This window comes from Neurospora crassa, linkage group III (assembly GCF_000182925.2).
Source record: "Neurospora crassa OR74A linkage group III, whole genome shotgun sequence".
Taxonomy (NCBI): Eukaryota; Fungi; Ascomycota; class Sordariomycetes; order Sordariales; family Sordariaceae; genus Neurospora; species Neurospora crassa.
In genome coordinates this window covers 983,758-997,260 of record NC_026503.1, presented here as the reverse complement: position 1 = coordinate 997,260, position 13,503 = coordinate 983,758, and the positions used below count along the sequence as shown (strand labels likewise).

The 13,503-nt window shown below is 51.7% G+C and overlaps 6 protein-coding genes across 7 annotated transcripts; 2 read left to right on the top strand and 4 right to left on the bottom strand.

Moving 5' to 3' along the window:
• Positions 1-185: 185 nt before the first annotated feature.
• NCU07827 lies at positions 186-3,345 on the bottom strand. 2 transcript variants are annotated; one of them, XM_011395639.1, is made up of 6 exons: positions 3,156-3,345; positions 1,940-3,098; positions 1,632-1,887; positions 865-1,571; positions 715-799; positions 186-656 (listed from the first exon to the last, which is right to left on the bottom strand). In XM_011395639.1, exons 2-6 carry the CDS (start codon positions 2,096-2,098, stop codon positions 493-495), a joined length of 1,371 nt encoding a protein of 456 aa, XP_011393941.1. In that variant the 5' UTR covers positions 2,099-3,098; positions 3,156-3,345; the 3' UTR covers positions 186-492. The 2 variants fall into 2 exon arrangements, with proteins under 2 accessions (XP_011393941.1, XP_011393942.1); XM_011395640.1 differs by lacking the exon at positions 3,156-3,345 and having other exon boundaries at positions 715-1,571; positions 1,940-2,234.
• A 616-nt stretch (positions 3,346-3,961) lies between these two features.
• On the top strand, positions 3,962-5,626 carry NCU07826 (40S ribosomal protein S19). The gene is made up of 4 exons (XM_957854.3): positions 3,962-4,115; positions 4,404-4,467; positions 4,532-4,837; positions 4,896-5,626. Exons 1-4 carry the CDS (start codon positions 4,083-4,085, stop codon positions 4,940-4,942), a joined length of 450 nt encoding a protein of 149 aa, XP_962947.1. The 5' UTR covers positions 3,962-4,082; the 3' UTR covers positions 4,943-5,626.
• A 189-nt stretch (positions 5,627-5,815) lies between these two features.
• Positions 5,816-8,516, top strand: NCU07825 (hypothetical protein; the record flags this gene model as incomplete). The annotated part of the gene is made up of 4 exons (XM_957853.3): positions 5,816-6,555; positions 6,614-6,769; positions 6,842-7,711; positions 8,234-8,516. The coding sequence occupies 4 exons, from the start codon at positions 5,816-5,818 to the stop codon at positions 8,514-8,516; spliced, it is 2,049 nt and encodes a 682-aa protein (XP_962946.3).
• On the bottom strand, positions 8,224-10,358 carry mdm10 (MDM complex subunit 10). Its single transcript, XM_957852.3, has 2 exons — positions 10,089-10,358; positions 8,224-10,016 (listed from the first exon to the last, which is right to left on the bottom strand). Exons 1-2 carry the CDS (start codon positions 10,183-10,185, stop codon positions 8,671-8,673), a joined length of 1,443 nt encoding a protein of 480 aa, XP_962945.3. The 5' UTR covers positions 10,186-10,358; the 3' UTR covers positions 8,224-8,670.
• A 230-nt stretch (positions 10,359-10,588) lies between these two features.
• On the bottom strand, positions 10,589-11,532 carry NCU07823 (scytalone dehydratase). Its single transcript, XM_957851.2, has 3 exons — positions 11,246-11,532; positions 11,094-11,191; positions 10,589-11,039 (listed from the first exon to the last, which is right to left on the bottom strand). The coding sequence occupies exons 1-3, from the start codon at positions 11,286-11,288 to the stop codon at positions 10,656-10,658; spliced, it is 525 nt and encodes a 174-aa protein (XP_962944.1). The 5' UTR covers positions 11,289-11,532; the 3' UTR covers positions 10,589-10,655.
• Positions 11,533-11,682: 150 nt separating this feature from the next.
• On the bottom strand, positions 11,683-13,450 carry NCU07822 (hypothetical protein). Its single transcript, XM_957850.2, has one exon. The coding sequence runs from the start codon at positions 13,071-13,073 to the stop codon at positions 12,048-12,050; it is 1,026 nt and encodes a 341-aa protein (XP_962943.1). The 5' UTR covers positions 13,074-13,450; the 3' UTR covers positions 11,683-12,047.
• Between the last annotated feature and the right edge of the window lie 53 nt (positions 13,451-13,503).

The following is a 13,503-nucleotide window of genomic DNA, read 5'->3' as shown; positions in this document are numbered from 1 at the left end:
TATTCGAAATAGATTTTGTCTAGTATACTATGTTTATTGTACAGTAGGAGTGCCCGGCGTACCAAGCTAACAATCAGACCAGCATTAGACTGTAAACGACCTCACTGGCAACATTTCTCGAGGAAACTACACGCCTAGACAGGAATGCCGTTCAAACTGAGGAACAATCATCCCGATCGAATCAATTTAAGGGCAATGTTTGCATGTGGAGATTTGGTAATGATCACTAGGCTGAACATCACTTTTCCCAAAGTTTCGTGTCTGCTCAACCTCTGAACCATAAAATGCCAAGCAGTTGCTCTTCAACAAACGTCAAAACTCATTCCTGTTGGAAATTCTCAGAGACATGTAACAAAAAGTAGTGGTACAATCCAGCAAGCGACAGTACTGGCTTTGCAGGTCACCGATGGACACAACCCCTGATCTCTTCTCCCCAGAAGCTGTTGGTTTCAAGGATCATCATGAACCAACTTGAAAGCCTCCCTTCAAGTTCTAAAAGATGGAAAACAGTTGGCTTCCATCGTCGGGGCATGCTCCTGAGTCCACCCTCTCATCGCCAGCAATCAGGCAAATTGAGCCCTTCTCACTGGCCGGTGCAAGAGCAAAGCTGGTTGCTCCGTTGAACGGGAATTGTTGTCCGGTGCTGGTTTCGCCCTCTGTGTGTTCGCGGTCAGAAATCCATCATCTCGGCAAAGCATTGGTGATTCGACTCACCACCAGCGGCACGTCCACCACAGGAGAAAAGCATGACTGTATCACCAGCCGCTCGGCGGCCGTCAAAGTTGAGACAGCCCTGAGTCTGCATAGACCACGCTCAATTAGCCCGACGTCGCTCTTCACCACGTCATAGATGTGCAAACAAACCAAAGTGCTGACTATCAAAGCAGCCGGTGTCCCATTTTTGTCCTGTTGGTTATGCTTTCCCGAGGTAAGAACGTCCCATTTCTCGTTGGGGGATCCAGTACACTCCACCAGTTGAATGGGGATCAAGTTCTCGCGAAAGTCGCCAGCTGTCGGATCAACAAAGAGACACCGTCCGTCGGGGGCCCGGATCGAGACATTGCTGAAAGTGCGGGTGGCCGTATCATCTCGCTGGTGAGACTCTGCAACTGCTGTGGACTGTAAAGTACCACCTGCCCGCGAAACCGGTACAGCTTCGGTCGGGTTGAAGGTGGGAATGCCGCCGTTTCCGGAACTGCTTCCTGGACCTGAACCCGACCCGCCGTTCGGGAACGAAGTGACGGACGCCGTGGCCGTAGCATCAGCTGTCGTGGTGACTTGAGTGGCGAAGGTTGTCGGCTGTTGTGAAGTGGTGCTCTCTTGTGCGTCGGTATTTCCCCTAGTGTTGGTGTCCCCTCCCGTGTCAGCGTTACCTCCTCCATTGTTGTTTCCACTACCGGCGCCGTCTCCAAAGGCGAACGACTGGCTAGAGTCGCCCGGGTTGCATGGTGCAACGTCAATAGTGTCACCCGAGACCGTGAAGCATGTGTCCTTTGCATTTTGAGGCTGGAAGAAAAGAGGTCCAGGTGAGCCGTCAAAGGCAAATATCTGGGAGTCAGTGACCTCGCCACCTGGAAGATGTCAGTGCCAAACATCTCTGTTGTAGGGTACTTTTGCAACAAGTTACTTACCACCATCAGCTCGGCCACCGCATGAAAAGAGAATGACTTGGTTTCCAGCCGCCCGACGGGGATCGTAGCTGAAGCAGGCTTGTGTCAACGTGCTCACCACGAGCATACCACCGTCCCCGGAGATATGCTTGCCGCTCGTGATAACATCCCACCCCTGACCATCGGTAGAACCACAGTCGGCAACCTGAATAGGGGTCAAGTTTGCCCGGAAGTCGCCGGACAGTTGGTCAACGGAAAGACATCTCCCGTCCGATGTCTGTCATTCAGTTAGCATTGGTTGTTTCAAACCTTGTACTTTGTTTCAGTACCTTGATTTGGACATTGGAAGAGGCACGGGTAGCACTGTCGTCCCGCTGTTGGGCTTCCGCCGTAGCCTCTTCGTTGAGCGAATCGACTGCTCTGGGAAGCAATGGACTGGCTCTAGCAATCGCTGCTAGCGCGAGCATAGAACCAAGAGAGGCAAGCATAATGAAGGAAGAGGAGAGTCACCACTTGGTTGACTAATGTCAAGGTGTTCAAGAATGATCAGGGTAATGAACGAAGGAAAGAAATGTCCGTGTAAATGAAGGTAAACCTGCCAGCAGGTAAAAGAGAGAATGTCTGCAACAGAGACTAGAACAAAGTACACTTTAACAGAAAAAAAAAAAAAAAAAAAAGAAGCGATGCCAGTCACAAATTAAGGGTAAAATCGCGAACGCTATACCGGAGGAAATAAGAACCTATTTATTCCAGGCCACTCGGGCAAGAACCAAGACATTGTTTATGACAGACGCAGTGTGAGGGCGTTAAGCGCCTGTGGAGTGATTTGGCGTACTGGTCGTTGTGCCCGGCCCAGTTCGGGACTGATACTTTGCGTAGAGTTTCAAGCCGCTCTAGCGCGTCCTGCAATGTCCAAGTACTCGAATAGAAGATCTCTTCGCACGTGGCTTTGACAGAATATTGTGACATTCGCAGGTATTTTCAGCCGTAAGCCCGGAGAGCGGGAATGTCGTTTCGGTGAAGACAAAATCAAGTTTACGGGGCCTGTGACCGGCCGCTCAAAGCGCCGAGGCTGGTAATTGGGACATGGTTGTGTCGGAGGACTGCAGCGACCTGGTCATCACCCGTTGTGAAGCTAGACGGCTAGTACCTGAAAAATGATCAGTATCCGTGATGAGGTTGACAGAGAAATCGATATTATCGTGATGAAACCGTGTCTGTCAGAGATACCACGAAGCTGGCGTTAACGAATGGCAGCTATTCCAAGTCTTCCAGACAAGCACTTCACTCATTGGCAAGAAAACCTTCCCGAGCGACGAATTGTTGTGTAACCCAGTCCTCATCCATCCCTACCATTGGTTCAATGATGCAGGAGGTATGGCTGTGGCGGCATGGGAGGCTAAGTCTAGAGGGCGGCTCGCGGATCTGATAATCTGAAGATCTCCGGAGGAGACAACATCATGCGTGTAGGTATCGTGATAGTCCAGCCTATACGAGAGATTAGGATGTGGATATCTGAGGATGTAATTTTGATATAAAGCGTACTAGGTTTTCGTCTTCACCCTTGACTATAGCGTAGAGGTAGACAAGCAGACAGGCCACGGCGCAATGCAGTAGGAACCCCTGTTAATGTAAGCGATTTCAACAACCCGATTTCTTGGCAAGAGTGAGGGTGTTTTGCATATTGGGGATCTTGTATACAAACCCTGTGACCACTACACTACACACGACCGCCACTAGGTCTGCAAAGGGTACCTCCGGTGTACAGCCAGGTATAAGAAGGCTCATCCCACCAGGATCAAACCCGTTGATGTAGATATGGGGACGGTGGTGTTGCAAATACGCATCACAAGGATTGGGTTTAGCCAAAATTCTTGGCAAAACGGGGTGTTTGCATTAACAGAGGTTCCTACCTTGCTGTATCAGGCTGGCTCAGAATTTACGGAGGTCATTGGCCAATTATAATCTATCAGGTACCTCGTGGTGTCATCAATGATGAGCAGCCTATGCTGCTGAAGAATGAGTGAGCGAGTGTCCATGATGAGTGATTATGAGCCCCAGACTTCACATGCGGAGATGATGGATTGACACAGTAGATGAACGGACTCTCTTTAAAGTCAACAAGGTTGCAAAGTGGAGTGAATGGAATGCGGACTTCGTGACTCGAGCCGGGATGATCCCAAATCAATCCAGACGCTGCAGGTGTTCTGCCAAAGCAGCATTTCGGGGGTTAGGGTTGATATAGCCGTGATTTGGAGGCGCTCCCACTATGTAGGCGAGCACAACAGGCAAGGTGCAGAGGGCGGAAGGGCCACAGCCCTAATCGCCGCCGCGGTGCTGGCCCGTGCAGTCGTAATGCCAAGACTTCCATCCACCTAGAAAATTTCCACCGCCGGCAGCTATCGCGACTCTTTGCACCACCGAGCGAGCAACTTCAATTAAGTCGGCTAATCAACCCAACCAACCGTCAAAATGCCTGGAGGTGTCACTGTTCGGGACGTCGAGGTAGGCCACTACAGATCTCCGTCTTGAGATCTCCTCTGCGGCCGAACCAGAAACTTCAAATCGCAAATCGCTGTCCGAGTCCGAGTCGATCGGCTGGCAAACGCAATTCTGAGCCCTCGAAAGATGAGCTGAGCTGGAGCTTGCCGAGCCGGCCGGCGATCACGACGACGAACCACAACCAGCGGGCACGACAACAACGAAAGAAGAAAATGGGAGCAGGCGCGAGGGGGTCGAAAGACTTCCGATGACGGAATCATTGCTAATACGGTACTTCTATGTGATATGTAGCCCCACAAGTTCGTCAACGCCTATGCCGCTTTCTTGAAGCGCCAGGGCAAGCTGCCCGTTCCCGGTACGCTTTGCATCCCAAAATATCTCCCTTGAAGAAGAGGCTGCCGGCTAACTCCTGATACTAGGTTGGGTTGACACCGTCAAGACCGGCCCGGCCAAGGAGATGCCCCCCCAGGACATCGACTGGTTTTACGTCCGCGCTGCCTCCGTTGCCCGCCACGTCTACCTCCGCAAGACCGTTGGTGTTGGCCGTCTTCGTCGCGTCCACGGCACTGCCAAGAACCGTGGCAGCCGTCCCTCCCACCACGTCGAGGCCTCTGGCTCCGTTGACCGCAAGGTCCTCCAGGCCCTCGAGAAGATTGGTGTCCTCGAGCACGATGAGGAGAAGGGTGGCCGCCGTATCACCCAGCAGGGCCAGCGTGATCTGGACCGTAAGTTTGCTTCTGGAAACAATCTTGGACGAAACGGACGCTAACGGACATGGTACAGGTATCGCCCAGACCGTCATTGAGGCTGATGAGGAGGATGACGAGTAAATTCGTCGCTAGATATCATGAATAATATCTAAATCTTCCCCCATTCACGAATACGATACCCCCAATCTCTGGAGTGAAGGTTTTGCGTCGCATGATTTTGTTTTCCCGGTAGCATATCAGGTTTCAGGTGTCAAATGGATTGCTTCTTGGTCATGCGTCAGGCTACTGGTCCTCCAATATCGTAAACATGCCAGTGTGAAATATCACCACTATACATCCAGACCCCGATTGACTTGCCTGTGCTCAGTGCCAATGCCCTGGCTCAGCCTGGTTATATGTCATTTCACCCATCGTATATACCCCTCACTTTGTCGTCCGATCTTCAAAGTGAGGCTTGCGAGTTTGCTAGGGAACGTTTGTTCCCTTGCGCGCCCACTCCTGTTACTTATCACGCCGGAAAGAGATGGTTGACAACACTCTTGGACTTCGCGCGTTTCCTCCCAAATCACAATTGATACTCTACCGCCCATCCTGTCTGCGCGTCACACTCCACTCATACTTTGAAATTGGGAGAATCTATCAGCAAGATATAGATATTCTCTCGGAGTCAACCGTCTTCATTCACTCCATCACCGCCTTCGCGTTGGAGCACTACTTTCTGTACCACGTCTATTCTTGTTATCTATCGGCGTTCATAAAAGCCAGTACCATCAACAGATTCTTTCTGTCCCGCGTTTATACCCAAAACAACTTCGTGAGATCCTCATCTCGTTCTGCTGTTACCTTGAGCTCACCTCGAGGTTGGTGGTCCAGACGCAGGATTGCGAGTTCCATACCAACTGTGACATCCAGAGTCGCACCCCCTCACAGAACGACTTCACAAGTCATATCAACACAAGATCAAATTAAATATAGGTCACTACATCATCCAACATGAAGCCCTCCGAGTTCATGACAAAGGCGCTTGGCCTACGCACAATACACGAAGCTATTCTAGAAGGAGATCTCAAACGGGTTAAGCGGATCCTTCACCAGGACAAGAGCGCCGTGAATACTCAGACCATCAGAGATCAGGTCACCCCTTTGCACTTGGCTGTGCTTAATGGTTCCCTCGCGACGGTCAAGCTGCTTCTGCTATGGAAGGCTTCCTTTAGTATCAAAGACAAGAAGGGATACACCGCGCGACAGTACGCTCGTTCAGCAACTATAAGGGCAAAGAAGTTGAAGCACTACGAGCGACTTGGCTGGCAGCCAGCCAAAAGGAGGAACAGAAAGGCTCGGTTCATTTCCACCATATTTCGCGAACCGGAAGCCCTTCGCGCAATACTTTCCGCGAATGACCATCCTCTCTCAGGATCCACGATTCTGACAGACGGGAAGAAGCTGACAATTCTACAGAAGGTTGTCATTACGAGTCTGACGTTTCCTGTCCAAAATTCTACCTGTGGCTTCATCGCGTCATATATGTCGGCTGTCCCGCAGATGATGGCAGTAAGCGGATGGAAAGGCGAGGGGCGGTCCTCCACCCAAGGGGTCCTTCCCAATGAAACAATGACAGCTTTGGTCAGATATGCATGCAATATCATGGGTTTCCGGCTCTACATGCAACCATACGATTGCCCAGGAGCGAGTGTCGTGCCACCGGAGCATGTTGGGAGGTATATGGCTTCACAGTGAGTTCTTCAATCATACCTATGCCATTCATTTTCCCCTTATCCTAACTTATGACAGTATTGAGAAGCAATTATCAACAGCTTGGGTCCTGAAGCTGCTCCAGGACTTTCTCCAGACCAGTGATTTAGCCCGCATGGGTGAGCTGAAACACATCAAGCTACCCACCGAGCGATCCGAAGCGAAAATATTCTTGAATCACAATCCATGTGGCAGGTCAGTCTATTTTCACAACTTGATGTTGAGCTTCGCGCTATTGAATCCTTCGCTAACGGCCTCCTTTTGTAGTTGTTTGGGCTATTTAGCCAAGATTCGTCGGGTGACTGGCATCACCTTTGCCGTTGAAACCATTCCGTTCGCAGTCCCCGGAAGTCGAACCAAGTCTACGGTATGCTCCAATTGCGGCGACTGCAATATAACAGCTGTTTTGCAGCCAATCCCGCCATCGGGTGCCCGAAATTCTGCACCTGCCGCCGAGGCAGAGACAGATTTAGTCGAGAGAGACAACGATTACGGAGAACTCTGCCGACAACATGCGTTCGACGAGGATGGACCCATGGTCGACTCCGGATCGCTGGTTAGCGTTGAAGATAATGAGCTTCAAGATGATCTCCCAGTAAAGCCGAGAGCCGACGACGAAGATCAGGTGGAAATGCAAGAAGAATTTATAGCCCCGATCGAGCCGAAGACCGCCACCGAACCAACTCGCCGGCAGGTCGTTGCTTCTAGACGGCTCCAAGGATTGCTAGGCACCTCTCCTCCGGGTCACTGGGAGGTGTTCCAAGGGCAAAATTTCTGTGCCAAGCCGTTGAAGGGTGCAAGAAAACGGCTAGGGCTCAACGAAGAGGAATTCAACCAATTCCTCGAAGCACAGTCTCCTCGACGCTTTCTGGGATCGCCAAGGGTTCCGTTGAGATCAATCAAATTTCGCACAACTCAACCCACAGCTCGCCTAGAGGTACTTGGCAGCCCTCTTGCGGCGCCGAACGCACAGGGACGGTCTGGCCAAGCGGTGAGAGAAGAGCATTTCGGCCGAGTATACAGCCAGTCTCAGGGAAAGGAGGAAAGGCGTAGCCTGCTAGAAGGGAGCGACGGGGCCTGCATCATACAGAAAGGCAGCGAACAACCCATTGACTCGACCCAGGCCACCACCATTTCGTCAGTGTGTGCTTCTTTACTCGAGCCTGTATCAACCGTAAACGGCCGTTCGGTTTATTTCCAGACTCCAGTTCCCGTATCGGCCCCATCACCGGCTACAGCTCTGGATCCGTCGTGTTTACCGTCGATAGCAGCCTCAGTGCAAGGACCTCCAGTACAGCATTCCAAACGTCTAGATCGGACTGTACAGCAATCTTCCTCACCGCCGCCTCGCTTGGAAGTGTGTCTTCCACGCCTAGATTCATTGGCAAGGTCGCAACATAGGATGATACCAGACGACGAACCCGAACAGCTGAACTTGAATCGGTTCAGCTACCGCGGAAGTGCGCCTCATAAGGATGTCTATCCACATCTCTTTGGACCTCCGGCTTCTTCTCACTTATTTCAGCGTCTCAAAGCGGGACAGTCAAGGTGGTTACAAGCCAGCAGTACGCTAAGTGTAAAAAGCGCTATCAAAGACGCATCCGCTACCACTATAAAGCCTAGTATAGCAGAAAAGCATATACGGCCCAGTAAGATTAGACGTATTCAGGAGAGGAGCGTGTTCGCCAAAGTTGTCAGGCAGTGTCAGGAGAATCGGCAGCATCAACAGCAGGCAAACAGCCAACAGCGGGATGAGCATGAGCTACAGCAGCAAGAGTACGTGAAAGAGTCGATGCAACATGGTGGGCACCCTGTGACTTCAAAGGAAAGATCCCCCGATGATACAGAGTCTCAACAAGTCTTGAGATCGATCGAGAGACCTGTCTCCGCTGCTCCATCCAGGGACGGCCTTAGTCTTGAGACCCCGATTTACCTGGAGTAGCGCGGCCTAAATTTCCGTATCATTCATAACGGTGGTCCAGTATTTACCATTACGACCATTTCAGCCACTTGGTTTACATTGTACGAAGCTTGGCCTGTCTGAAGAACAGCTGTACGAATGATGATGTTGGATTAGGATGTTTGTCGTTCGATGATCAAGAGGAGTACTGAACCTCAAGGCCAAGGCTCCTAAAGGGCTCACCCAATTTATGCAGATCGATGCCCGTTCCTATACTGAAAATAAGGGACTTGGCTCTTCCTTCCCACAGCAACCCCATGCGAAGGTTGTTGTCAAGGCGAGCTTTCAGGACCCCCTTGTACTCGTCGTTCTTTCTAGTTTTGGGAGTAGGCTGGGGTTCGGGTTCAGGCTCAGGATCATCAAGCCGCCATTCCATTTTCGCCTGAAAACTCCTCTCCTTCTTCCTGGGTGGGTGTGGTTCCGGCTCAAAATCATTGGAAGGGCTCGCGCCGAGCAGGAAGCCGGCTGGTCTACGATTACTCCAGAGCTCCATACCTACCGCCCACTCGCTTTCATAACTGTACACGTTGAAATCGACCCGCGTTGCGAGCGAACAGTATTCTCGAGCTAGAAGGGCATACGTGGCATTGATGTTGCCCATAAGTGGGTTTATGGTTAGGGTTGCGGTGAGGGGTGTCCCACGGTGTGCTGGTAGGGTGGCAAAACGTGCGCCAAGCGACATGCCGCCGGATTTGTTGAGGGTTCCGTAGTAGAGCTCTCCGCCGACGCTGAAGCGGCCGTAGATGCGCTCCTTCTCGCCGGCCTGGGCATTTCCGTTGTTGTTGTTGTTATTGTTGTTGTTGTTATTGTTGTTCTCTCCTGGCGTAGGTGTCCAGGGATCACAGGTCGAGGAAGAGGCGTCGCCGCCAAAGTTATAAAGACCACGAAAACCCAGCAGACCACCGTCGGTCGAGTAAAGACCTTCAAGACCATACTTGCCCTTGTCATACTGCACCAAGCCCAGGATGGTCCCGCCATTCCTTAAGGACTGCTCACTGACGGCTCTTACTTGGACCTGAAGCGCCTGGGTAAAGCGCTTGATAATCATACCCTCGAGCAGTGATTTGGGCAGATACAGACGGCCGTATAGAAGAGAGTGTGTGTATATGCCTAGATCCTGATCTGTATTCCCTCCATCCAGCGCCCCACCAGCCACAGCGGCGTCAGATGCTGCGCCTAGTAGTGCTCGTGCGCTTTGTGGTGGTGGCGGCAGTCCGGACAACGGGTCGGCATCGAGTATGTAGTGTTGTTGGCCGGGCGAGCGAAGGTCGTGTAGACGGCGGTAACATCGTAGGAGAGCGGGGAGCGGGATCTTGTCGGACTGGGCGGCAATATGGGTCAGGGGAATGGAGCTATGTAGGTATGATATAGAGCCGTCGACGACGCCAACACTGCCGAGTTGGTAGCTTGTCGCAAAATGGGGTGTTGCGAGCGAGGAAAGGGTCAGGCGCAAGCCACGGGGAAGAGGAAAGTCGATAAGTTCTAGTTCATGAGTCTTTGTATTAGTCTCCAGGTACCACTGCAGGAGGTCCACCGACACTGTTAGGATCGCACCTCTAGATGTCGCATTCAGCTCGTTGTACTTGTTGTCTTCGTTCCACCCCGTTGCTCCGTAGAAGGCATTGGTGATGTAGTTCATGAACTCGCGCATAATGGAGTGCTCCCCGTGTGGTTAACGTAGTCGCGAGTCTATCGCACCTGGTCACCTCTGGAGTTTCATTGAGACGGTATCTAAGGTAGGGAGGAGGAGAAAGAAGAGCGGTCGTTGTTGTTGATGTTGTTCAGTTGATTATAGTTGGAAAATCAAACATTTCCACCATCGATCGCATTTCCACTTGTCATCGAGGTACGTACCGATGCACCTAAGTGTTTGGGGCTGATGGCGCCTTGGGCTGGGCTCCACAGACCCGCTTACTAGTGTAAGAAAACATCCACTCACAGTGATCGACAACAGCGATGAGTGAACAAGGGAACTTTACATTTTACCTCCTCTGATATTCCCACACACAATGTTCAACACCGACTCTCCTCGTTCACGTATCAAATCATTAGGCTTCTAGGTTATACTTGATTCGAATTTGCTACCAATTCTGCTAACACAACAGCGCCCGTGCTATCGCTTCAGTTGACTTCGCCCAGTTCCTCACGCCCGTCAGCAAAGACCTTGTCAAAGTCACCCTCGGTCCAACGAATATCCGGATTGAGACCGGCAAACTTCCAGACGCCATTGATCTTCTTGTAGTAATGGGTGTTGTGACTGTGGGCGTGGCCCGTGACAGCAACCTTGGTGCAGCTCGAGTCGGTATAGACCTGATGAGGCACGCGGAGTTGGTGGTAGCCGATAATCTCGGTGTCCGACACCTTCTCCCACTTGCTGATGCCGCTCATAAAGTGCTGCGTCCGCAAAAGGGGGTTGCCAATCACCTTCTTATCTGACACCATCTTGATGAACTCCTCAGCCGGCATGGCCTCCCAGAGCTTGTTAAGGAACGAACGGTAGTCGATCTAAGCCCGGGCGAACATCAGCTAAAGTTAGTTGGAGGGGATGTCTCATCTTACCCTCAGGGTCGGAGCGATGCACTTCCTCAGCCGGTCAAAGTCCTTGGTGTCATAGCTGTCCGCCCACTCGAAGCATGCCTCGGTACAGCCGAGGTACTCTGCTCCTCTTTTCAGCAAACATTATGGAGCTTGGGGGACAAGAATGTACGAACCCTCAAAGGTGATCCGTTTCTCGGGGTTTGCTGCGTTGGCCATGGTTGACAGTGAAGTTGATCAGGCTTTGGAGAGGAGCCAGAAACGAAAAGGGGTCAGAACAAGTCCCCAGAGATGGGCATGAAGGCCTTATCACTCGTTGTGGTCTGTCTCCCTTGCAGTTCGCAGCACCTCGTCCAAGCTCGTCTCACTCCAAGGCTACACAGTCTTCCAAGGCTTCGGAGGACCGCATGTAATGCCCCCATTCCGGAGTCCGAGACGTGCATGGTGGGAATGTGCGGCTGTGTCCCGCAGCCCACCGTCCCGGTACCTGTATCTGGTTCGCTTTGGGAAACGCAAGGGGTGTTGGTATGGGGGCTTCCGATGCACATGCAGCCTCTCGGCTCTTTAGACGTCCCATGCTTTCCCGCGGTCCAGGATGGCTGGGTCTCCTCAGCCAAAAGCATAATGTTTTCTTCCAACAAAGAATATTACTCAAACAAGACCGTGCTACCCCATTATGGGTGAGACACGCTAGATGTAATGTGTGGTTTCAACAGCAGGACCGTCGGCGCCAGAATTTCGGTCTGCGTACAAGTATACCAGGCCTTGGTCCAAACAGTAAAGAGGGCGCAGACGCTTCTGTTGACTGCATACTGACGCTGCACGACTTCGTGCCATCAAGCGTAGCCCAGGCACAGGTCGCAGGTTTAAATGTTACAGAGATCATGGAATATGCATGGTAAAGTTGGTCTCGTGGCAGCTACCGGCATGTTGTTACGTTGGTCAGCCATTGTGCAGCGACTCAGCATAAACCATCAATCAGGTCCGGCATGGCTTTGACCAGTGATGGTCGTTCTGCTGCGACCTTTTCCTAGTGGCGTTGCCAAAGCTGATGTCGCTCCAGTTGCTCCAGTCCGATTCATCGCCGTCGTCAAAGTCAGAGTCCTCGCCTCTAGTAAAGACAGCTTCTTGTCCGTCGCTATCGTCAATCACAATCGGTTCTTCCTCGGTACCTCCCAAAGGTTCGATTCCTGCCCTGGCCATACGACGAGTCTGAACACGCAAGCCAGATATCTTTGATTTCCTGCTTGCCTCAGCTAGCGATCTTCTTTCAACGACGGTCAACTTTCTGCTTTGTTTTGTCTTTTTGTGTCGCACGGTCTTTGCATTGGTAGCTGCAGTTTCGAGTGTTTCCTCCTTCTGTTGTCTCTTGTGCAATTCGCTCCTTTCCTGAGCTGTTCTTGTGTCGCTTCCATCGTTTCCGGCCTTTCGCTTGAGCCCAGTACTCTTCGCCGGCCGTCCACCCCACAGCCTCGCAACCTCATTAAGCTTGCTGAAGACCTGCAATCTGGCTTTCTCGCGATTCGTGCCCTGTCTCAGTAGCTGTTCATACTCCGTATGCTGGTGCCGGATATGTGCTCGCACCGCCAGCTTCACCTTGTCATCTAGCTGTACCGTCCCGCTTCTTCCCACTCTCCTGCTACGCTTCTTGAGCGCATGGCTCACAATCTTGGCGATGGACTCTTTGGGTGCGTTGGGGAACAGTCTCTTTAGTGCCTCTTCAAAGTCGCCTTCAATAGCTGCATCTCGCTTCTGTACAGCCTCTGCACGTTTCGCAGCTGTAGCCTGGTTCAAGTCTTGGACGGCTCTGAAAATGGAGGCAGGACAGCGAAGGCCGATCGGTTTCCGACGTTTGTTAACCACCACGTAAACGGTCTGGCCGGCCGAATATGTCTCCTGGCGACAATTTTTAGTGATGTATACGTCTCCCTTGGGAACGAAGACGTATCCCGATGGCATGGGATCGTGAACTCGCACTTCTGGCTCGTCTTTGTCGCCTGCCATGGTGAGACGCGTCGGTGCTCTGGTGACTATATTGGTTTGCGGTCAAGGTGACTTGGGACTGAGGGAGATTGGGAAGTGAAATTTCAAATCGAGACTGGGGAAGAAGTAAACAGGGGAAGCAGGTAAAAGAGATAACAGTGGTACTTGCAGGCTGCTTTCCGCCCTTCGAGTGTTCCGCGACTCGATGACCTTTTTGCTAAGTTGCCTGATGTTTTTCCGCGAAAGTGGGTTTCCTGGTGTGCGAATGAACGAGTTTTCAACAATGACAGGAACAAAAGATGAGGACTGAACTGTCCCACGTTTCAGAGGACCCATTAACGTGTGGCAGCTGGCTGGGCTTTGTTTGCTTTGTTTGATTTTGTTGACTTCGTTTGAATTCCCACTTTCCAACGGTAACTTACGATTTCAGGAGTTTGCACCTTCCTCCACT

Coding starts and splice junctions, on each gene's coding strand:
- mdm10 (XM_957852.3), bottom strand. CDS start 10,185: ATGCGCGAGTTCATGAACTACATCACCAATGCCTTCTACGGAGCAACG. Junction 10,017..10,088: donor GCTGAATGCGACATCTAGAG/GTGCGATCCTAA, acceptor CTCATGAACTAG/AACTTATCGACTTTCCTCTT.
- NCU07826 (XM_957854.3), top strand. CDS start 4,083: ATGCCTGGAGGTGTCACTGTTCGGGACGTCGAG. Junction 4,116..4,403: donor TCACTGTTCGGGACGTCGAG/GTAGGCCACTAC, acceptor TGTGATATGTAG/CCCCACAAGTTCGTCAACGC. Junction 4,838..4,895: donor GGGCCAGCGTGATCTGGACC/GTAAGTTTGCTT, acceptor GACATGGTACAG/GTATCGCCCAGACCGTCATT.
- NCU07822 (XM_957850.2), bottom strand. CDS start 13,073: ATGGCAGGCGACAAAGACGAGCCAGAAGTGCGAGTTCACGATCCCATG.
- NCU07827 (XM_011395639.1), bottom strand. CDS start 2,098: ATGCTTGCCTCTCTTGGTTCTATGCTCGCGCTAGCAGCGATTGCTAGA. Junction 1,572..1,631: donor CGGTGGCCGAGCTGATGGTG/GTAAGTAACTTG, acceptor GACATCTTCCAG/GTGGCGAGGTCACTGACTCC. Junction 657..714: donor TGGTGGACGTGCCGCTGGTG/GTGAGTCGAATC, acceptor GCGAACACACAG/AGGGCGAAACCAGCACCGGA.
- NCU07823 (XM_957851.2), bottom strand. CDS start 11,288: ATGGCCAACGCAGCAAACCCCGAGAAACGGATCACCTTTGAGG. Junction 11,192..11,245: donor GAAACGGATCACCTTTGAGG/GTTCGTACATTC, acceptor AAAGAGGAGCAG/AGTACCTCGGCTGTACCGAG. Junction 11,040..11,093: donor GCATCGCTCCGACCCTGAGG/GTAAGATGAGAC, acceptor GCCCGGGCTTAG/ATCGACTACCGTTCGTTCCT.